This window comes from Schistocerca americana, chromosome 9 (assembly GCF_021461395.2).
Source record: "Schistocerca americana isolate TAMUIC-IGC-003095 chromosome 9, iqSchAmer2.1, whole genome shotgun sequence".
NCBI classification, from domain to species: Eukaryota; Metazoa; Arthropoda; class Insecta; order Orthoptera; family Acrididae; genus Schistocerca; species Schistocerca americana.
Genome location: NC_060127.1, coordinates 125,830,117 through 125,855,248, shown reverse-complemented (window position 1 = coordinate 125,855,248; position 25,132 = coordinate 125,830,117). Strand labels below are relative to the sequence as shown.

General features: G+C 44.4%; 1 protein-coding gene across 1 annotated transcript in view; it reads left to right on the top strand.

Moving 5' to 3' along the window:
* Nucleotides 1-25,132, top strand: part of LOC124551218 (poly [ADP-ribose] polymerase tankyrase-1-like) — an 82,385-nt gene that overhangs the window by 32,826 nt on the left and 24,427 nt on the right. Inside the window, exons 4-5 of the mRNA XM_047126207.1 lie at nt 6,691-6,822; nt 14,371-14,502. Of these exons, the coding sequence (XP_046982163.1) occupies nt 6,691-6,822; nt 14,371-14,502 (264 nt within the window). The remainder of the gene's footprint in view (nt 1-6,690; nt 6,823-14,370; nt 14,503-25,132) is intronic.

Here is a 25,132-nt window from a genome sequence, read left to right as displayed (position 1 = left end):
TTTTTTCGTAGTTTGTATTATTTCGCAGTCTTTCTTGCATCCTTCTACAGCCCGGTTCTCGATAGAAGCTGCAGACACCATCGGAGGATCATAGTACCACTTAAGTACCTCTAAAGGTTCTTGCCGGTCCACCGTGACATTGAATGCCGCGTGGTGGGGTTGAGAGCACATGATGCGGTAGCAAAAGTATGTAAGCAGAGCAGACGCGGAAGGGGGAACACACCAGCGACGATAGGGGCTGCAAATGGGAAAGTCCATTGAGACAAGCGACTTTGACAAAGAGCAGATTAAACTACTGGCCATTTAAATTGCTACACCACGAAGATGACGTGCTAGAGACGCGAAATTTAACCGACGGGAAGAAGATGCTGTGATATGCAAATGATTAGCTTTTCAGAGCATTCACACAAGGCTGGCGCCGGTGGCGACACCTACAACGTGTCGACATGAGGGAAGTTTCCAAACGATTTCTCATACACAAACAACAGTTGACCGGCGTTGCCTGGTGAAACGTTGTTGTGATGCCTCGTGTAACGAAGAGAAATGCGTACCATGACGTTTCCGACTTTGATATACGTCGGATTGTAGCCTATCGCGATTACGGTTTATCGTATCGCGACATTGCTGCTCCCGTTGATCGAGATACAATGACTGTTAGCAGAATATGAAATCGGTGGGATCAGGAGGGTAATACGGAACGCCGTGCTGGATGCCAACGGCCTCGTATCACTATCAGTCGAGATGACAGGCGTCTTATCCGCATGGCTGTAACTGATCGTGCAGGCACGTCTCGATCCCTGAGTCAACAGATGGGGACGTTTGCAAGACAACAACCATCTGCACGATTAGTTCGACGACGTTTGCAGCAGCATTATCAGCTCGGAGACCATGGCTGCGGTTACCCTTGACACTGCATCACAGACAGGAGCGTTTGCGATGGTGTACTCAACGACGAATCTGGCTGCACGAATGGCAAAACGTCATTTTTTCGGATGAATCCAGGTTCTGTTTACAGCATCATGATGGTCACATCCGTGTTTGGCGACATTGTGGTGAACGCACATTGGAAGCGTGTATTCGTCATCGCCGTACTGGCATATCATCCGGCGTGATGGTATGGGGTGCCATTGGTTACACGTCTCGATCGCCTCTTGTTCGTATTGACGGCACTTTGAACAGTGGACGTTACACTTCAGATGTGTTACGACCCGTGGCTCTATTCCTCATTTGATCCCTGCGAAACCTTACATTTCAGCAGGATAATGCACGACCGCATGCTGCAGGTCCTGTACGGGCCTTTCTGGATATAGAAAATGTTCGACTGCTGCTCTGGCCAGCACATTCTCCAGATGTCTCACCAATTGAAACCGTCTGGGCAATGGTGGCCGAGCAACTGGCTCTTCACATTACGCAGTCACGCCCCAGAACGTGGGGCTCGGAGGCCTGTCTGCTCTGTAAAGTAACGTAGATAGCGATCTGTGGCATCTGTGCCGAAAGAGCACAATGCAGGCGTATGCTGATGTGCTTCGGAGTACACCATTCATGATACATTGTTGGACATGCAGCTCTGCAGCAGACCACCCCTACGTGTTCAAATTTTGACCCAGCTACATAGTCAATTACGATAGCAGTGGCCACACAATCTTAGGAATTCGACCGTCGATCAATCGAAACGAGTCGGCTCTTCGGGTGAATCACAGTTTTCTTACACTGGGTCCCTGGTCGTCTCCATTAACGCCGTCTTCGAGGTGAACGGCGGCTCGAAACGTGCAGCGCGCTACGGGCGCAGGCTGTTGGCAGCAGTATTACCCTGGTCTAGGAGTAGCGTCTTTGATTCATAATAAAAACGTCTTCGGTCCCGGGTTCGATCCCCGCCACTGGCTAAATGTTGATAAATAATCAGCACTGGCGGCCGAAGACTTCCGGCATATGAAGTCAGCCTCATTCTGCCAACGGCCTTGTCAAAGAGGGCGGAGTAGCGGATAGAGGTTCAGGGAACTCTCTTGTCCTAGGGGTGGGAAATTGCCCCTAAAGGCGGAAGAATCAGCAATGATCAACGACATGAGGATGCAGAAGGCAATGGAAACCACTGCATTAAGGACACGTAACGTGTATCCGCAGGACGTGTGGCCTGTAATTGAAGAAGTGTCATAATGATCTCTCCATTGGCAAAAGTCCCCCATTCGGATCTCCGGGAGGGGACTGCCAAGGGGGAGGTTACCATGAGAAAAAGATTGAATAATCAACGAAAAGATAACGTTCTACGAGTCGGGGCGTGGAATGTCAGAAGCTTGAAAGTGGTAGGGAAACTAGAAAATCTGGAAAGGGAAATGCAAAGGCTCAATCTAGATATAGTAGGGGTCAGTGATGTGAAGTGGAAGGAAGACAAGGATTTCTGGTCAGATGAGTATCGGGTAATATCAACAGCAGCAGAAAATTGTATAACAGGTTTAGGATTCGTTATGATTAGGAAGGTAGGGCAGAGGGTGTGTTACTGTGAACAGTTCAGTGACCGGGTTGTTCTAATCAGAATCAACAGCAGATCAACTCCGACAACGATAGTTCAGGTATACATGCCGACGTCGCAAGCTGAAGATGAACAGATAGAGAAAGTGTATGAGTATATTGAAAGGGTAATGCAGTATGTAAAGGGGGACGAAAATCTAATAGTCAGCCGGCTGGAGTGGCCGAGCGGTTAAAGGCGCTACAGTCTGGAACCGCACGACCTCTACGGTCGCAGGTTCGAATCCTGCCTCGGGCATGGATGTGTGTGATGTCCTTAGGTTAGTTAGGTTTAAGTAGTTCTAAGTTCTAGGGGACTTATGACCACAGCAGTTGAGTCCCATAGTGCTCAGAGCCATTTGAACCACTTTTTCTAATAGTCATGGGCGACTGGAATGCAGTTGTAGGGGAAGGAGTAGAAGAAAAGGTTACAGGAGAATATTGGCTTGGGACGAGGAATGAAAGAGGATAAAGACTAATTCAGTTCTGTAACAAGTTTCAGCTAGTAATAGCGAATACCCTGTTCAAGAATCACAAGAGGAGGAGGTATACTTGGAAAAGGCCGGGAGATACGGGAAGATTTCAATTAGATTACATCATGGTCAGACAGAGATTCCGAAATCAGATACTGGATTGTAAGGCGTACCCAGGAGCAGATAAAGACTCAGATCACAATAAAGTAGTGATGAAGAGTAGGCTGAAGTTCAAGACATTAGTCAGGAAGAATCAATAAGCAAAGAAGTGGGATACGGAAGTACTAAGGAATGACGAGATACGTTTGAAGTTCTCTAACGCTATAGATACAGCAATAAGGAATAGCGCAGTAGGAGGTACAGTTGAAGAGGAATGGACATCTCTAAAAAGGGCCATCACAGAAATTAGGAAGGAAAACATGGGTACAAAGAAGGTAGCTGCGAAGAAACCATGGGTAACAGGAGAAATACTTCAGTTGATTGATGAAAGGAGGAAGTACAAACATGTTCCAGGAAAATCAGGAATACAGAAATACAAGTCGCTGAGGAATGAAATAAATAAGAAGTGCAGGGAAGCTAAGACCAAATGGCTGCAGGAAAAATGTGAAGACATCGAGAAAGATATGACTGTCGGAAGGACAGACTCAGCATACAGGAAAGTCAAAACAACCTTTGGTGACATTAAAAGCAGCGGTGGTAACATTAAGAGTGCAACGGTAATTCCACTGTTAAATGCAGAGGAGAGAGAAGATAGGTGGAAAGAATACATTGAAAGACTCTATGAGGCTGAAGATTTGTCTGATGTGATAGAAGAAGAAACAGAACTCGATTTAGAAGAGATAGGGGATCCAGTATTTGAATCGGAATTTAAAAGAGCTTACGGTCAAATAAGGCAGAAGGGATAGATAACATTCCATCAGAATTTCTAAAATCATTGGGGGAAGTGGCAACAAAACAACTATTCACGTTGGTGTGTAGAATATATGAGTCTGGCGACATACCATCTGACTTTCGGAAAAGCATCATCCACACAATTCCGAAGACGGCAAGAGCTGACAAGTGCGAGAATTATCGCACAATCAGCTTAACAGCTCATGCATCGAAGCTGCTTACAAGAATAATATACAGAAGAATGGACAAGAAAATTGAGAATGCGCTAGGTGACGATCAGTTTGGCTTTAGGAAAAGTAAAGGGACGAGAGAGGCAATTCTGACGTTACGGCTAATAATGGAAGCAAGGCTAAAGAAAAATCAAGACACTTTCATAGGATTTGTCGACCTGGAAAAAGCGTTCGACAATATAAAATGGTGCAAGCTGTTCGAGATTCTGAAAAAAGTAGGGGTAAGCTATAGGGAGAGACGGGTCATATACAATATGTACAACAACCAAGAGGGAATAATAAGAGTGGACGATCAAGAACGAAGTGCTCGTATTAAGAAGGGTGTAAGACAAGGCTGCAGCCTTTCGCCCCTACTCTTCAATCTGTACATCGAGGAAGCAATGATGGAAATAAAAGAAAGGTTCAGGAGTGGAATTAAAATACAAGGTGAAAGGATATCAATGATACGATTCCCTGATGACATTGCTATCCTGAGTGAAAGTGAAGAAGAATTAAATGATCTGCTGAACGGAATGAACAGTCTAATGAGTACACAGTATGGCTTGAGAGTAAATCGGAGAAAGACGAAGGTAATGAGAAGTAGTAGAAATGAGAACAGCGAGAAACTTAACATGAGGATTGATGGTCACGAAGTCAATGAAGTTAAGGACTTCTCCTACCTAGGCAGTAAAATAACCAATGACGGACGGAACAAGGAGAACATCAAAAGCAGACTCGTTATGGCAAAGAGGGCATTTGTGGCCAAGAGAAGTCTACTAATATCAAATACCGGCCTTAATTTGAGGAAGAAATTTCTGAGGATGTACGTCTGGAGTACACATTGTAAGGTAGTGAAACATGGACTGTGGGAAAACTGAAACAGAAGAGAATCGAAGGATTTGAGATGTGGTGCTATAGACGAATGTTGAAAATTAGGTGGACTGATAAGGTAAGGAATAAGGAGGTTCTACGCAGAATCGGAGAGGAAAGAAATATGTGGAAAACACTGATAAGGAGAAGGGACAGGATGATAGGACATCTGCTAAGACATGAGGGAATGACTTCCATGGTAGTAGAGGGAGCTGTAGAGGGCAAAAACTGTAGAGGAAGAGAGAGATTGGAATACGTCAAGCAAATAATTGAGGACGTAGGTTGCAAGTGCTACTCTGAGATGAAGAGGTTAGCACAGGAAAGGAATTCGTGGCGGGCCGTATCAAGCCAGTCAGTAGACTGATGACCAAAAAAAAAAAAATTTATCCTACGGGAGACGTTCTCCTGAACTTGCATGGGAACTGTGGTAGTACTCGAGGGTGCGCCGACAGCTGCGAACCACCTGCATCCCTTCGTGCTTGCTGTCTCCCGCGACGGCGACTTCATCTTTCAGTAGTATAATCGTCCGTGTCTCGGAGCCAGATTAGCGCTGCAGTGGTTTGAGGAACAGTATAGTGAAACCACGTTGATGCCTCGGTGGGCAAATTCGCCTGATGTAAATGCCACGAAAACCATCTGAGTGTAGATGTACGACTGCATATATTTATATTGATAACTGAAGTCAGTGAATGCACAATATTATGCCATATTTAAATCATTTGCAGTCTAATAATAACAAATATTAGGAGTAATATGGTATTAGGTTGGTTAGCACGTCCAAGTAGATGTGTCAAGAGCAGCAAGTCAGGTGCTGAAGTGTGGACATGTGGATGCAAATGTTGAGTCTATACTGGCAAGTGTAGTCCACTTAATGGTGCTGCAGTTGTGGACATGCGAAAACATCAGGTAGTACATTATGTGACTTATTTTTGGGAATACTGTTAGACACAGAGGAAACATAACTAGCACACAGGAGTGGGTAGACGTTATGGTACCAATGACGACAATATCTGCTCTCTATACCCATTGCAAAGCGTAAATGTATATATGCGTTGTCTCTGTTTTCTTTACTGATCTTACTCAGACACTTAAACTTTGCAGTCAAATGATATTCAACATTGGCCTGTTCATTGAGGGTACTCGTTGGCTAATATGAATCAAATACAGGCACTGGGAAATGTTTCAATTTCTGTGATATTAATTCTTACAGCAATTAAATGGTTTACTGGAATGGCTTCATAATATCGCAAATTTTGTACCCCTTGCTTCTCTGAACGTCCTCCCCACTAGTTCAAACGATGCTCTCCTCGTTTTGCACCTGTGGCTTTACAGCCCGACCGTGACACACGAGCTGGGAACATCATTCAGTGACTACAGTGCCCAATCAGTTTATTTAAAGTTTGTTCGAGTTCTAGTTTCTGTTTTATTGTTGTTTTTATGCATTCAAATTGTGCTGTACAGTAGTTATATGGCTCCACGATAACTGTTGGCCCTTGTATGTACCTCTCATTTGCATATTGTTTTATACAACATGTATTTTTGGTATGCAACGGATTGTTGTGAGAATCTGAGGAGAAGAGGTGTATGAACTGATTAGCTCGATGGTAAGGGATTCACCTTTGTGATCACAGTACAGTCGCCGGCAGTGTATGTTCCATTGTTAAGAATGACAATCCCTTAGCAGTAGTGCCTGTAGTGAGGTGCCCCCTGGCCTCCTCACTAACACGGTGTCTCCCTCGGTCCAGCACTCCAGCCACTGAAGACAGCAGGGCGACGGCGGCCGGCACCTCCAGCGAGCAAAGCTGTACTCCCGTGGCAGCTGCACCACCAGCCTGCCCCACTCCACCACCTGCTGACGCTGAAGTCTCTCGCATGAGGTGAGTTCCGTCGCAACGTGTCCACGTTTTTCATATTCACAGTATGAATTACGGGGGCGTCAGCCAGTAGTTACAGACAATAAATCACACACCATTTTATTGCATTTTCCAATAAGGCAGAGGGGAGACTCTTAACAGTAAAGTACTTGTTTCAGTCGATCTCTACATACTTCTTTGCGTTCACAGAGTCAGTAGCATTCAGCTTGAAGATTAAATGTCAACCTTTAAATGATCATGTATATTTCTCAATTCACCATTAAATTAGCTTAGATTACATTAGCACTTGTTCCATAGATCATGAATACGACACTTCGTAATGATGTGGAACGTGTGAGGTTAATAAAAGGTGTCTATACAAGATATTACATTAGACAAAATGTTGCATGACACTCAATATTTGTAATTTTTTTTTTTGGGGGGGGGTTTGGGAAATTACCCACTTAGTATATCCAAAAATTCATCTAATGAGTAGAAGGAGTTGCCATTAAGAAATTCTTTTAATTTCCTTTTAAATGCTATATGGCTATCTGTCAGACTTTTTATGCTATTAAGTAAGTGACCAAAGACTTTTGTGGCAGCATAAATTACCCCCTTCTGAGCCAAAGATAGATTTAACCTTGAGTAGTGAAGATCATCCTTTCTCCTAGTGTTGAAGCCATGTACACTGCTATTACTTTTGAATTCATTCGGATCGTTAATAACAAATTTCATAAGTGAATATATACATATTGTGAGGTTACAGTGAAGATTTCTAGCTCTTTAAATAAGTGTCTGCAGGATGATCTTGGATGAGCTCCAGCAATTATTCTGATTACACGCTTTTTTGCACTGAACACTCTTTTACTCAGTGATAAGTTACCCCAGTACATGATGCTATACGAAAGCACAGAATGAAAATAGGCGTGGTAAGCTAATTTACTCAGATGTATATCGCCAAAATTTGCAATGACCCTAATAGCATAAGTAGCTGAACTCAAACGTTTCAGCAGATCCTCAGTGTGTTTTTTTCCAGTTCAACCCCTCATCAATGCATACACCTAGAATATTCTACCTTAGCTGCCAATTTCTGATCGAAGTCTATATTTATTAATGGGGTCATTCCATTTACTGCATGAAACTGTATATACTGTGTTTTGTCAAAGTTTAATGAGAGCCCATTTCCAGAGAACCACTTAATGATTTTCTGAAAAACATCATTTACAATTTCACCAGTTAATATTTGTCCGTCGGGTGTAATAGCTATACTTGTATCATCGGCAAAAAGTACCAGTTTTGCATCTTCGTGAATATAGAATGGCAAGTCATTAATATACAGAGTGTCCCAGCTGTCTTGTCGACCCAAAATATCTCTGGAACAGTAACAGCTATTGGAAAACGACTTTCACCGGTATCAATGTAGGGCTGGGGCCAATGAATGTACATATTTGGAAACATTCTAAAACGAAAGCATATGTGTTTTTCAACACAAACCTTTGTTTTTTTAAATGGACCTCCTAGTTTTTTCAGCAATCCATAGCATGACAAAACACATACACAATGGCGTTGATTGCATCGCAATATTCCCATTACATCCCGAGATATTGAGACGCGAAGTTGACACTTGAAACACCCGACATGCGCTGCTAGCCCACGTCCTGAGGCTCAGGCGTGAACCCCATTCTGCCCGTAATCGCAGCAGACCGTATTATTCGTTTCGGACCTCTTGATAAGTATGGAGGTGTGATTACACATGTCAATCACATCGCGATTACGGGCAGCATGGGGTTCACGCCTGAACCTCAGGACGTGCGCTAGCAGTGTCATGTCGGGTGTTTCAAGCGTCAACTTAGCTTCTCAATATCTCGGGATGTAATGGGAATATTGCGAAGCAATCAACGCCATTGTGTATGTGCTTTGTCATGCTATGGATCGCTGAAGAAAAAATACAGGAGGTCCACTAAAAGAACGTAAGTTTGTGTTGAAAAATACATATGCTTTCGTTTTAGAATGTTTCCAAATATGTACATTCATGGGCCCCAGCCCTACATTGATACCGGTGAAAGTCGTTTTCCAATAGCTGTTATTGTTCCAGAGACATTTTGGGTGGACAAGATAGCTGGGACACCCTGTATATTAAGAACAGCAGAGGACCCAAGACCGAACCTTGCTGCACCCCATTCTTGATTGTTCCCCAGTTTGAGAAATCACCAGTTTTTTGCATATTATGTGAACTGTTTATTTCAACTTTCTGCACTCTTCCAGTTAGGTATGATTTAAAACACTTGAGCCCTGCCCCATTCATACCACAGTACTTGGGCTTATCTAGAAGTATTCCATGATTTACACAAGCAAAAGCCTTTGACAGATCACAAAAAATCCCAATGGGTGACTTCCGGTTACTCAGAGCATTTAATATTTCATTTGTGAAAGTATCTATAGCATTTTCCGTTGAACAACCCTTCTGGAAACCAAACTGACATGTTGTTAAAACTTTATTTTACAAAGGTGTGAAGCTACTCTACAATACATTACTTTTTCAAGAATTTTGGATAAGGCAGTCTGAAGAGAGATTGGGCGGTAGTTGTTGACATCGGACGTATCCCCTTTTTTATGCAGTGGCCGTCCTTCACAGAGGGCGCTAGCCAACCAGGACGCTGCAAAGCGCGTAACTAAACTGCCGAGAGCATCGCGAGAAGTCACGGCTCATATAACAAACGTAGCGAGGTTTCAGGAGTATTTGTTCTTTTGTTCAGCATATCCCGGACAGGATTAAAGGAGAAAATACAAAAATGCACTAAATGAAGCAGGCAAAAATGAATACAAACGTCTCTAAAATGAGATCGACAGGAAGTGCAAAATGGCTAAGCAGGAATGGCTAGAGGACAAATGTAAGGATATAGAGTCTTATCTCACTAGGGGTAAGATAAATACTGCCTACAGGAAAATTAAAGAGACCTTCGGAGAAAAGAGAACCACTTGCATGAATATCAAGAGCTCAGATGGAAACCCAGTTCTAAGCAAAGAAGGGAAAGCAGAAAGGTGGAAGGAGTATATAGAGGGTCTATACAGGGGCGATGTTCCTGAGGACAATATTATGGAAATGGTAGAGTAAGTAGATCAAAATGAAATGGGAGATATGATACTGCGTGAAGAGTTTGACAGAGCACTGAAAGACCTGAGTCGAAACAAAGCCCCGGGAGTAGACAACATTCCATTAGAACTACTGACAGCCTTGGGAGAGCCAGTCCTGACAAAACTCTACCATATGGTGAGCAAGATGTATGAGACAGGCGAAATTCCCTCAGACTTGAAGAAGAATATAATAATTCCAATCCCAAAGAAAGCAGATGTTGACAGATGTGAAAACTACCGAACTATCAGTTTAATAAGTCACAGCTGCAAAATACTAACGCGAATTCTTTACAGACGAATGGAAAAACTGGTAGAAGCCGACCTCGGGGAAGATCAGTTTGGATTCCGTAGAAACGTTGGAACACGTGAGGCAACAATGACCCTACGACTTATCTTAGAAGAAAGAGTAAGAAAAGGCAAACATACGGTTCTAGAATTTGTAGACATAGAGAAAGTTTTTAACAATGTTGACTGGAATACTCTCTTTCAAATTCTGAAGGTGTCAGGGGTAAAATCTAGGGAGCGAAAGGCTATTTACAATTTGTACAGAAAGCAGATGGCAGTTATAAGAGTCGATGGACATGAAAGGGAAGCAGTGGTTGGGAAGGGAGTGAGACACGGTTGTGGCCTCTACCCGATGCTGTTCAATCTGTATATTGAGCAAGCAGTAAAGCAAACAAAAGAAAAATTCGGAGTAGGAATTAAAATCCATGGAGATGAAATAAAAATTTTGACGTTCGCCGATGACATCGTAGTTCTGTCAGAGACAGTAAAAGGACTTGGAAGAGCAGTTGAACGGAATGGACAGTGTCTTGAAAGGAGGGTAATAGATGAATATCAACAAAAGCAAAACGTGGATAATGGAATGTAGTCGAATTAAGTCGGGTGCTGCTGAGGGAATTAGATTAGAAAATGAGACACTTAAAGTAGTAAAGGAGGTTTGCTATTTGGGGAGCAAAATAACTGATGATGGTCGAAGTAGAGAGGATATAAAATGTAGACTGGCAATGGCAAGGAAAGCGTTTCTGAAGAAGATAAATGTGTTAACGTCGAGTATTGATTTAAGTGTCAGGAAGTCGTTTCTGAAAGTATTTGTATGGAGTGTGGCCATGTATGGAAGTGAAACGTGGACGATAAATAGTTTGGACAAGAAGAGAATAGAAGCTTTCGAAATGTGGTGCTACAGAAGAATGCTGAAGATTAGATGTGATCGCTCTAAGCTTGTTGATACCAGTGCTACCAATTTTAATTGTATATTACAGCACTGAGGATGGTCACTAAGTGACCGAAAATCGATTTTGCGGATAATAAACAAAAAAATACGACCAATGCTCTTTCTCCTTCCAATTGTGGTGCTCAGAATACTCCATGGAGTCGCCAATCAATTAGATGGGTAGATCACATAACTAATGAGGAGGTATTGAATAGAATTGGGAAGAAGAGGAGTTTGTGGCACAACTTGACTAGAAGAAGCAATCAGTTGGTAGGACATGTTCTGAGGCATCAAGGGTTCACCAATTTTGTACTGGAGGGCAGCATGGAGTGTAAAGACCGTAGAGGGAGACCAAGAGATGAATACACTAAGCAGATTCAGAAGGATGTAGGCTGCAGTAGGTACTGGGAGATGAAGAAGCTTGCACACGATAGAGTAGCATGGAGAGCTGCATCAAACCAGTCTAAGGACTGAAGACCACAACAACAACAACAACATGAGTGCTGTCGAGTTATTATTTCCAAAAAGCAAAGTTTTCTCTATTCTGAGTGGTACTCTTTACTGGTAATGGAAAAATACATTTTGATGAGAGGAAATTAACTGGAGTGCCATTAATTAAAAGAAGCAGCCAAGTAAAAAGAATGATATGATAGCAAACGATATGTACCACAGTCTCGCAGTTCTCCTAACTGAGACATAGGAAAGTTGGCAGCAAGGTTAATCTTGTTGAAATGAAACATTTGTTCATATGCTGACTATACCTTTTACATAGATAAGTACTTTACACACCTTGAAAATATCTTTCAAGAACAGCTGCCTACCACAAAACCATTCGAGAGAGCGATCATTTAGAGCGATCGACAAGAGCGGAGACACCGGAAGAGAGCGGGCCTCAGGAGAGAGAGAGATATCGAGAGAGACCGATCCAGACTCCGCTCGTGTTTATATACAAATAGACAACTGAAGGCAACTCCACTGTCACTCTTCCTCAGTCTCTTACTTCTCTAGAAGTCTCTTGCGGGGGAAAATGTTCAAGAGACTTCACTCCACTCCTTTCCGGTGCGACCGGTCGCATCAAATTTGGTTGTTGACGCCGCTTGCGCTGCATTTGCTGCATTATTATGAATTATAAGATACAATTGCTCTCTTTCGCTAGTTTTGACATCTGTATGCTCTCTCCCATTTAAGAATTAATTGGAATTTCACATTATAAGACAATACGCGGAATTCATACAAAAATACGACGTTTCTGACGTAGGTTTACATAAATTATTTCAGTTTTGGGACTGAAATTTATTTACAAATGAAAATAAACATTTCACCGTCCTGGTTAAAGCACAACCTGCGTGGCATATTGGCGCCACCCAAAACCGGTGCCAAGACAACTGTTGTGCATTGCGTGCCATGGATAAGAGTGGTGAATGATGGCTGCAGAGACGTGTATGAGCTGACGGATATGCAGCCATTGAGCAGTTGACTGCCCAGATGAACCAAGGGGATATCAACAGTGTTTATTTAACGACCATTCAGTGAATGTTGGTACATATGGTCCTGCTTTTCTTCAGTGACGAAGGATGGAAATTGCATGGGAGCACCAGAACTAGGTGTACACTGAATGGCGACAGGTGGCCATTTCGGAGAATGTTTCCGTTGCACTCACTGGCTGAACTCGTCATTCTGGAAGGCACAAAGGATCGGCACAAGTATGCATCTGTCCTAGGAGACCATGTCCATCCCTACAAGCAGTTTTTTTTTCCTCGTCATCACTGCATCTACCAGTAGGATAATGCAACCTGTCACACAGCTCGCAATACATGTACATGGTGTGAAGAGCATCAGGGTGGGTGGCCTGTAATCCCCACGCCACGAAACTAGCGGATTTCAAACCAAACGATAATTTACGGGACCACTTTGATCAAACAGTCTGTACCACGGATTTTCAAATGAGAAACCCAGCACAGATGACCATGGCATGACAGCACATGCCTCTTGGAGCCTATCAGAACGTCATTGGTTCTCTTCCTGCATGTCTCGCAGTTGCCCATGCGGTTATTTAGCCTATTCAGTGTTTTGACAGGTGGTCATATTATTGGACAGTGTTGTATGTATATAACACAGAGTGTAGATGTACGACTGCATATATTTATATTGATGACTGAAGTCAGTGAGTGCACAATATTATGCCATATTTAATTCATTTGAAGTCTAATAATAACAAATATTAGGAGTAATATGGTTTTAGGTTGGTTAGCAAGTCCAAGTAGATGTGTCAAGAGCAGCAAGTCAGGTGCTGAAGTGTGGACATGTGGATGCAAATGTTGAGTCTATACTGGCAAGTGTAGTCCACTTAATGGTGCTGCAGTTGTGGACATGCGAAAACATCAGGTAGTACATTATGTGACTTATTTTTGGGAATACTGTTAGACACAGAGGAAACATAACTAGCACACAGGAGTGGGTAGACGTTATGGTACCAATGACGACAATATCTGCTCTCTATACCCATTGCAAAGCGTAAATGTATATATGCGTTGTCTCTGTTTTCTTTACTGATCTTACTCAGACACTTAAACTTTGCAGTCAAATGATATTCAACATTGGCCTGTTCATTGAGGGTACTCGTTGGCTAATATGAATCAAATACAGGCACTGGGAAATGTTTCAATTTCTGTGATATTAATTCTTACAGCAATTAAATGGTTTACTGGAATGGCTTCATAATATCGCAAATTTTGTACCCCTTGCTTCTCTGAACGTCCTCCCCACTAGTTCAAACGATGCTCTCCTCGTTTTGCACCTGTGGCTTTACAGCCCGACCGTGACACACGAGCTGGGAACATCATTCAGTGACTACAGTGCCCAATCAGTTTATTTAAAGTTTGTTCGAGTTCTAGTTTCTGTTTTGTTGTTGTTTTTATGCATTCAAATTGTGCTGTACAGTAGTTATATGGCTCCACGATAACTGTTGGCCCTTGTATGTACCTCTCATTTGCATATTGTTTTATACAACATGTATTTTTGGTATGCAACGGATTGTTGTGAGAATCTGAGGAGAAGAGGTGTGTGAACTGATTAGCTCGATGGTAAGGGATTCACCTTTGTGGTCACAGTACAGTCGCCGGCAGCGTGTGTTCCATTGTTAAGAATGACAATCCCTTAGCAGTAGTGCCTGTAGTGAGGTGCCCCCTGGCCTCCTCACTAACACGGTGTCTCCCTCGGTCCAGCACTCCAGCCACTGAAGACAGCAGGGCGACGGCGGCCGGCACCTCCAGCGAGCAAAGCTGTACTCCCGTGGCAGCTGCACCACCAGCCTGCCCCACTCCACCACCTGCTGACGCTGAAGTCTCTCGCATGAGGTGAGTTCCGTCGCAACGTGTCCACGTTTTTCATATTCACAGTATGAATTACGCGGGCGTCAGCCAGTAGTTACAGACAATAAATTACACACTATTTTATTGCATTTTCCAATAAGGCAGAGGGGAGACTCTTAACAGTAAAGTACTTGTTTCAGTCGATCTCTACATACTTCTTTGCGTTCACAGAGTCAGTAGCATTCAGCTTGAAGATTAAATGTCAACCTTTGAATAACCATGTATATTTCTCAATTCACCATTAGATTAGATTAGATTACATTAGTACTTGTTCCATAGATCATGAATACGACACTTCGTAATGATGTGGAACGTGTGAGGTTAATAAAAGGTGTCTATACAAGATATTACATTAGACAAAATGTTGCATGACACTCAATATTTGTAATTTTTTTTTTTGGGGGGGGTTTGGGAAATTACCCACTTAGTATATCCAAAAATTCATCTAATGAGTAGAAGGAGTTGCCATTAAGAAATTCTTTTAATTTCCTTTTAAATGCTATATGGCTATCTGTCAGACTTTTTATGCTATTAAGTAAGTGACCAAAGACTTTTGTGGCAGCATAATTTACCCCCTTCTGAGCCAAAGATAGATTTAACCTTGAGTAGTGAAGATCATCCTTTCTCCTGGTGTTGTAGCCATGTACACTGCTATTACTTTTGAATTCGTTCGGATTGTTAATAACAAATTTCATAAGTGAATATATATATTGTGAGGCTACATTGAAGATTTCTAGCTCTTTAAATAAGTGTCTGCAGGATGGTCTTGGATGAGCTCCAGCAATTATTGTGGTTACACGCTTTTGTGCAATGAACACTCTTTTACTCAGTGATAAGTTACCCCAGAATATAATGCCATACGAAAGCACAGAATGAAAATAGGCGTGGTAAGCTAATTTACTCAGATGTATATCGCCAAAATTTGCAATGACCCTAATAGCATAAGTAGCTGACCTCAAACGTTTCAGCAGATCCTCAGTGTGTTTTTTTCCAGTTCAACCCCTCAGCAATGCATACACCTAGAAATTTTGAATATTCTATCTTAGCTGCCGATTTCTGATCAAAGTCTATATTTATTAATGGTGTCATTCCATTTACTGCGTGGAACTGTATATACTGTGTTTTGTCAAAGTTTAATGAGAGCCCTTTTGCAGAGAACCACTTAATGATTTTCTGAAAAACATCATTTACAATTTTACCAGTTAATTCTTGTCTGTCAGGTGTGTTAGCTATACTTGTATCATTGGCAAAAAGTATCAGCTTTGCATCATCGTGAATATAGAATGGCAAGTCATTAATACATATTAAGAACAGCAAAGGACATAAGACCGAACCTTGCGGCACCCCATTCTTGATTGTTCCCCAGTTTGAGAATTCACCAGTTTTTTGCATATTATGTGAACTGTTTATTTCAACTTTCTCCACTCTTCCAGTTAGGTATGATTTTAACCATTTGAGCACTGCCCCATTCATACCACAGTACTTAAGCTTATCTAGAAGTATTCCATGATTTACACAATCGAAAGCCCTTTATAGATCACAAAAAATTCCAATGGGTGACTTCCGGTTACTCAGAGCATTTAATATTTCATCAGTGAAAGTATCTATAGCATTTTCCGTTGAAAAACCCTTCTGGAAACCAAACTGACTTGTTGTTAAAACTTTATTTTTACAAAGGTGTGAAGCTACTCTACCATGCATTACTTTTTCAAGAATTTTGGATAGGGGAGTCAGGAGAGAGATTGGGCTGTAGTTGTTGACATCAGACGTATCGTCTTTTTATGCAGTGGTTTAACAATGGCATACGTCAGTCTATCTGGGGAAATACACTGCTTCAGAGAGCTATTACATATGTGGCTAAGAATCCCACTTATTTCTTGGGAACAAGCTTTTATTATCCTGCTGGAAATGCCATCAACTGCATGTGAGCTTTTATTCTTGAGAGAGTTTATTATCTTCCTAATGTGTGTGTGTAAATTTCTTTCAAAAATGTTCAAATGTGAATGAAATCTTATGGTACTTAACTGCTAAGGTCTGCTAAGGTCATCAGTCCCTAAGCCTACACACTACCTAAGCTTAAGTATCCTAAGGACAAACACACACACCCATGCCCGAGGGAGGACTCGAACCTCCACCGCGACCAGCTGCACAGTCCACGACTGCAGCGCCCTAGTCCGCTCGGCTAATCCCGCGTGGCAAATTGCCTCCCAAATGGTTCAAATGGCTCTGAGCACTATGGGACTTAACATCTATGGTCATCAGTCCCCTAGAACTTAGAACTACTTAAAACTAACTAACCTAAGGACAGCACACAACACCCAGCCATCACGAGGCAGAGAAAATCCCTGACCCCGCCGGGAATCGAACCCGGGAACCCGGGCGTCGGAAGCGAGAACGCTACCGCACGACCACGAGATGGGGGCAATTGCCTCCCCTCTTTTGTTTTATAGTATGCAACGTTTGTAAACAACATCAGGTCTTGACAGACCGTGTTTATCCGTTGCCTGGCCCTTGTCCTCATGGGTCATCTAAGTACCAACATAAAGGAAAAAGACTTGCTACAGGCAGCCATTGCTTCACAGTGGCTGAAACTCGTGGAGGTTGAAAAACTGGCCAAGGATGGAAGGTCACTGAAACATAATTGTTTGGTGTTATATATCTGCTTCTAGTGCAGGATAATCAATTTTTTGTATTCTAGGATATATAAATTCAGTCTTTGTTGTTGTGGGAAACGAGTCACAAGTGGCTGGACAGAAATGACACGTTGGATGGCGCCAGTGTGTTTGGCATGAAAGCAGTCTCTCCCGATGTGCACGGACATAGACGTCACCTGCTTTTTGTGTTGAGTCATCTGGTTGGCCTAGTGGCGCCACCCGTGCAGGCTCTGGGTTGTTTGTCACACGTCCACATCACAACTCGGTGTCCGGAATGCGTGGCGTTTGGGGCTACCGTCATCTCGGTTCCAGGGCAGAACTGGCTGTAGTCCCTGTGTGCTCTCTCGGCACGCAGGTCTCGCTGGCCGTTTCTTGGGTCAAGTGGTGTCAGTAGTGTCAGGAAACGACCTCACACAACATCCTATCACTGGTAAAATTTACTTATTCGTATTCTTATTTCCCATTTTTTCGTAGTTTGTATTATTTCGCAGTCTTTCTTGCATCCTTCTACAGCCCGGTTCTCGATAGAAGCTGCAGACACCGACGAAAGATCATAGTACGACTTAAGTACATCTAAAGGTTCTTGTCGGTCCACTGTGACATTGGATACCGCCTGGTGGGGTTGCGGGCTCGTGATGCGGTAGCAAAAGTATGTAAGCAGAGGACACGTGGAAGTGGAAATACGCTAGCGACGATAGGAGTTGCAAATGGGAAATTCCATTGAGACAAGCGACTTTGACAAAGAGCAGATTACACTACTGGCCATTAAAATTGCTACACCATGAAGATGACGTGCTACAGACGCGAAATTTAACGACAGGAAGAAGATGCTGTGATATGCAAATGATTACCTTATCAGAGCGTTCACACAAGGCTGGCGCCGGTGGCGACACCTACAACCTGCTGACATGAGCGAAGTTTCCAAACGATTTCTCATACAAAAAACAGCAGTTGACCGGCGTTGCCTGGTGAAACGTTGTTGCGATGCCTCATGTAAGGAAGAGAAATGCGTACCATGACGTTTCCGACTTTGATAAACGTCGGATTGTAGCCTATCGCGATTACGGTTTATCGTAACGCGACATTGCTGCTCCCGTTGATCGAGATACAATGACTGTTAGCAGAATATGAAATCGGTGGGATCAGGAGGGTAATACGGAACGCCGTGCTGGATGCCAACGGCCTCGTATCACTATCAGTCGAGATGACAGGCGTCTTATCCGCATGGCTGTAACGGATCGTGCAGCCACGTCTCGATCCCTGAGTCAACAGATGGGGACGTTTGCAAGACAACAACCATCTGCACGATTAGTTCGACGACGTTTGCAGCAGCATTATCAGCTCGGAGACCATGGCTGCGGTTACCCTTGACGCTGCATCAAAGACAGGAGCGCCTGCGATCGTGTACTCAACGACGAATCTGGCTGCACGAATGGCAAAACGTCATTTTTTCGGATGAATCCATGATCTGTTTACAGCATCATTATGGTCGCATCCGTGTTTGGCGACATTGTGGTGAAAGCACATTGGAAGCGTGTATTCGTCGTCGCCATACTGGCGTATCATCCGGCGTGATTTTATGGGGTGCCATTGGTTACACGTCTCGATCGCCTCTTGTTCGTATTGACGGCGCTTTGAACAGTGGACGTTACATTTCTTATGTGTTACGACCCTCATTTGATCCCTGCGAAACCCTACATTTCAGCAGGATAATGCACGACCGCATGTTGTATGTCCTGTACGGGCCTTTCTGGATATAGAAATTGTTCGACTGTTGCCCTGGCCAGCATATTCTCCAGATGTCTCGCCAATTGAAAACGTCTGGGCAATGGTGGCCGAGCAAATGGCTCGTCACAATACGCCAGTCACTTCTGTGGTATCGGGTTGAAGCTGCATGGGCAGCTGTACACGCCATCCAAGCTCTGTTTGACTCAATGCCCAGGCGTATCAAGGCCGTTATTACGGCTAGAGGTGGTTGTTCTGGGTACTGATTTCTCAGGATCTATGCACCCAAATTGCGTGAAAATGTAATCACTTGTCAGTTCTAGTATAATATATTTTAATGGCGAGTAGTGTATTATTACACAGAGCCTGTGAACGAGTATCTCGGAAACAGTGAAGCTGGTCGAATGTTCACATTCTACTATTGTGAGCATCTACGGGAAGAGGTAGAAGGACGGTTAAAGTACCACTGGGCGCTAAATGGTTGGATGTCCACGACCGTCCCCAGAACGTAGGGTTCGGAGACTTGTCTGCTCTGTAAAGTAACGTAGATAGCGATCTGTGGCATCTGTGCCGAAAGAGCACAATGCAGGTGTATGCTCAAGTGCTTCGGAGCACACCCTTCATCGTACATTGTTGGACATGGAGCTCTGCAAGAGACCACCCGTACGTGTTCAAATTTTGACCCAGCTATATCGTCAATTACGATAGCAGTGGGTACAGAATCTTAGGAATTCGACCGTCGATCAATCTCAACGAGTCGGCTCTTCGGGTGAATCACAGTTTTCCTACACGAGGTCCCTGGTCGTCTCCATTAACGCCGTCTTCGAGGTGAACGGCGGCTCGAAACGTGCAGCGCGCTGCGGGCGCAGGCTGTTGGGACCAGTATTATGCTACGGGAGACGTTCTCCTGAACTTGCATGGGACCTGTGGTAGTAATCGAAGGTGCGCCGACAGCTGGGAACCACCTGCATCCCTTCATGCGTTATGTCTCCCGCGACGGCGATCTCATCTTTCAGTGTCTCGGAGCCAGAATAGCGCTGCAGTGGTTTGAGGAGCAGTATAGTGAAGCCACGTTGATGCCTCGGTGGGCAAATTCACCTGATGTAAATGCCACGGAAACAATCTGGATTGTATCAGGTGACATCACCGCGTACGAAAATCAGCGGCTGGTTATCTATGCGAATTTCATGACCTGCGCGCAGACAGCTAATGCCACATACGTCCAAAAACCTACGAACAAACTGCTGGGTCCCTGATACGCACAATCTGTGTTGTACTCCGGTCCAAAGACGGAAAAATAACTTGTTTTTGGTCATCAGTGTATATTCAGTTTCAGAAAGAAAGTGTACGATATTCGAGTGGAACAGATGCTAAAGGAACTACAAGATGCGAAATAATAACATTGCAGCGAGTGCTGTATCTCTTCTGGTCTAAGAAAGAAAACTACACTGATGGCATAGAACTGTGGACAGCAGATGGCACAGGTATGGAGATTACGAGAGCTGTGTTGTGCTACAGAAGATTTCTGTTCCTTTTAAACTCTACTTGTTTTGACAACAAGAGCGCAAGACAAGAAAGAAGAGTAACTGACAAACTTACAGTATTTCAATAACGAAAACACGACTTTGTGGTTTAAGGAATGACTAGCGAAAATCAGTGTGGCTACACGGAGCAATGACATCCAAATGCTCCACCATAAAATGACTCACCATTTAGAGCTAGTCCAGGTGCTCACCGTAAACGTGCACGCCAGGGTAAGCTCCCGCGCTCTCCTCAGGATTCCATATGGGCACGACTCGTGACTTTGTTGACGGGTGACTGCTTCCGCACTCCAGTTCCACTGGCCGCCGGAATGTCAGCCCGTGCGTCCTCGCAGTACACCGAGAGCCGGGTGACTACTCGCGTTGCTCCGTGCCTTGCCTGCCCTCTGTCACTGCCGTCAACCGACGCTCTTCACCTCGTGAGACGTGGCCGTGCTTCACAGAGGGCGCTAGCCAACCAAGACTCCGCAAAGCGCGTAACTATCCTGCCGAGAGCATCGCGAGAAGTCACGGCTAATATACCTAAATAAGCGAGGTTTCAGGGGTCATCGTTCTTTTGTTCAGCATATCCCGGACAGCAATAGGGGAAAGGAATACAGTAGAAGAAGAATGGGTAGCTTAGAGGAATGAAATAGTGAAGGCAGCAGAGGATCAAGTAGGTAAACAGACGAGGGCTAGTAGAAATTCTTGGGTAAAAGTAGAGATATTGAATTTAATTGATGAAAGGAGAATATACAAAAATGCAGTAAATGAAGCAGGCAAAAAGGAATACAAACGTCTCAAAAATGAGACCGACAGGAAGTGCAAAATGGCTAAGCAGGGATGGCTAGAGGACAAATGTAAGGATGTAGAGGCTTATTTCACTAGGGGTAAGATTGATACTGCCTACAGGAAAATTAAAGAGACCTTCGGAGAAATGATAACCACTTGCATGAATATCAAGAGCTCAGAAGGGAAAGCAGAAAGGTGGAAGGAGTATATAGAGGGTCTATACAGGGGCGATGTTCCTGAGGACAATCTTAAGGAAATGGAAGAGGATGTAGATAAAAATGAAATGGGAGATATGATACTGCGTGAAGAGTTTGACAGAGCACTGAAAGACCTGAGTCGAAACAAGGCCCCGGGAGTAGACAACATTCCATTAGAACTACTGACAGCCTTGGGAGAGCCAGTCCTGACAAAACTCTACCATCTGGCGAGCAAGATGTATGAGACAGGCGAAATTCCCTCAGACTTCAAGAAGAATGTAATAATTCGAATCCCAAAGAAAGCAGGTGTTGACAGATGTGATTATTACCGAACTATCAGTTTAATAACTCACAGCTGCAAAATACTAATGCGAGTTCTTTACAGACGAATGGAAAAACTGGTAGAAGCCGACCTCGGGGAAAATCCGTTTGGATTCCGTAGAAACGTTGGAACACGTGAGGCAATACTTACCCTACGACTTATCTTAGAAGAAAGGTTAAGAAAGGCAAACCTGCGTTTCTACCATTTGTAGACTTACACAAAGCTTTTGACAATGTAGACTGGAAAACTCTCTTTCAAATTCTGAAGGTGGCAGGGGTAAAATACAGGGAGCGAAAGGCTATTTACAATTTGTGCAGAAACCAGATGGCAGTTATAAGAGTCGATGGACATGAAAGGGAAGCAGTGGTTGGGAAGGGAGTGAGACAGGGTTGTGGCCTCTCCCCGATGCTATTCAATCTGTATATTAAGCAAGCAGTAAAGCAAACAAAAGAAAAATTCTTAATAGGAATTAAAATCCATGGAGAAGAAATAAAAACTTTGAGGTTCGCCGATGACATTGCAATTCTGTCAGAGACAGCAAAGAACTTGGAAGAGCAGTGGGATGGAATGGACAGTGTCTTGAAAGGAGGATATAAGATGAACATCAACAAAAGCTTAACGAGGATAATGGAATGTAGTCGAATTAAGCGGGTGATGCTGAGGGAATTAGATAAGGAAATGAGACACTTAAAGTAGTAAAGGGGTTTTGCTATTTGGGGAGCAAAATAACTGATGATGGTCGAAGTAGAGAGGATATAAAATGTAGACTGGCAATGGCAAGGAAAGCGTTTCTGAAGAAGATAAATGTGTTAACGTCGAGTATTGATTTAAGTGTCAGGAAGTCGTTTCTGAAAGTATTTGTATGGAGTGTGGCCATGTATGGAAGTGAAACGTGGACGATAAATAGTTTAGACAAGAAGAGAATAGAAGCTTTCGAAATGGGTTGCTACAGAAGAATGCTGAAGATTAGATGGGTAGATCACATAACTAATGAGGAGGTAGTGAATAGAATTGGGGAGAAGAGGAGTTTGTGGCACAACTTGACTAGAAGAAGGGATCGGTTGGTAGGACATGTTCTGAGGCATCAAGGGATCACTAATTTAGTACTGGAGAGCAGCGTGGAGGGTAAAAATCGTAGAGGGAGACCAAGAGATGAATACACTAAGCAGATTCAGAAGGGTGTAGGCTGCAGTAGGTACTGGGAGATGAAGAAGCTTGCACAGGATAGAATAGCATGGAGAGCTGCATCAAACCAGTCTCAGGACTGAAGACCACAACAACAACAACATCTCGGACAATCTAGTGTGGAACGGGGTACAGGTTTCTGAACCGTGAATTTACTTTCAAAATGAGCTACCGAAGCACGAGAGCTTCTGTAAAGTTTGGAAGGTAGGAGACGAGGTACTGGCAGAAGTAAAGCTGTGAGTACCGGGCGTGAGTCGTGCTTCGGTAGCTCAGTTGGTAGAGCACTTGCCCGCGAAAGGCAAAGGTCCCGAGTTCGAGTCTCGGTCGGGCACACAGTTTTAATCTGCCAGGAAGTTTCATATCAGCGCACACTCCGCTGCAGAGTGAAAATCTCATTCTGGAAACATCCCCCAGGCTGTGGCTAAGCCATGTCTCCGCAATATCCTTTCTTTCAGGAGTGCTAGTTCTGCAAGGTTCGCAGGAGAGCTTCTGTAAAGTTTGGAAGGTAGGAGACGAGGTACTGGCAGAAGTAAAGCTGTGAGTACCGGGCGTGAGTCGTGCTTCGGTAGCTCAGTTGGTAGAGCACTTGCCCGCGAAAGGCAAAGGTCCCGAGTTCGAGTCTCGGTCGGGCACACAGTTTTAATCTGCCAGGAAGTTTCATATCAGCGCACACTCCGCTGCCGAGTGAAAATCTCATTCTGGAAACATCCCCCAGGCTGTGGCTAAGCCATGTCTCCGCAATATCCTTTCTTTCAGGAGTGCTAGTTCTGCAAGTTTCGCAGGAGAGCTTCTGTAAAGTTTGGAAGGTAGGAGACGAGGTACTGGCAGAAGTAAAGCTGTGAGTAGGGGGCGTGAGTCATGCTTCGGTAGCTCAGTTGGGCAGCTCAGTTGTAGTCTGCGTTCGGCAGGGCAGCAGTGCGCACCGCGCTCGGCCGTCCACGCCGCTGCGCGCGCGGAGTGTTTTGTTTACTTCCTCGTCACCGCGCTTCTCAGTCGAACAAGCTGTAATGGCCAACTCTTACAGGAAGAACACTCTTAAGTTCACCTTCTCAAACGAATACGCACGACCCAAAGCACTGGCCGTCGAACGCTTCCTACGCGAAGACGTGAAGATCCCGCGTGACGAACTCATCGGCATACACCTATCGATCATTAGCAGCGTCGTTTATGTTAAGATGACTTCCGACGCTGCCTGCAACGAGATCATTCAAAGGACGCGACATGGACTAAAATTTCGGCATTCCGACGGAAACGTCGGGCCTGTGGATGTCGACCATGCAGGACTTGGTCTTCGGACGATCCGTGTATTCGAACTGCCTTTCGAGGTGGCTGAAGATGAAGTCATCGCGGCGCTAAGTCCGTTCGGAAAAGTCCAGAGCCACGTAGCCGAGACATGGGCACAGTTTACGACGTATCCGGTGCTTAATGGTGTGAGACAAGTCCGAATCGATCTCAAACGGCACGTTCCATCGTACATTTCTATCGGCGGCTGCCGTGCGGTAGTCATTTACGACGGACAACCTCGAACATGTTCCGGTTGTGGCCAAGAAGGCCACGTCCGTAATGAATGCCTGCAACGCCGCATCACACAACTAAGGCCCGACGATACGAACACCGACAGAACCACGACCACCCTTCCAGTCACCTATGCGGCGACACTGCACGTCCAGCCCTCACAAGGCGCCGTTCACGAGCGTCTCTCTGGTCCGATACACCCGGAGGCGTCCCAGCACCTTGACACCGGCGATGCCGCCCGTGAACACGTCCAACAGCCGGACACACCCACGCTAGAAGATCACAAGGATACCAATGAGAGTGTTCTGGAGAATGAAGACCGCATCATAGCACCCGCGGCTTTTGTACCGGAACGACGTGAATCTCTTCCTTCCTCAGACACCGAAACTCATTGCCGAAAGCAGAAGTCGCCCAAACGACGAAAAAAACGCCGCAAGACATCAGAATCGACCATTGAGCCCCCTCTGCAGGACGAAGAAATGCCACATCACTCCGACGGAGAACACGATAACACTTTCTCCTCTGCCACGGAGACGCGTCATCCACAAGACGGTGAACCGTCCGACAGAGATCGTGCGCAAGCCCCGCGCCCAGACGCCATGGAACATAGCACGCCTGTTGTCACCGACGCCATTGAGCCGACTCGGCCAGCGCTGCCACCTCTCGCCGATGTCAAACCTGTCGGACACCTTTCATGGGCGGATG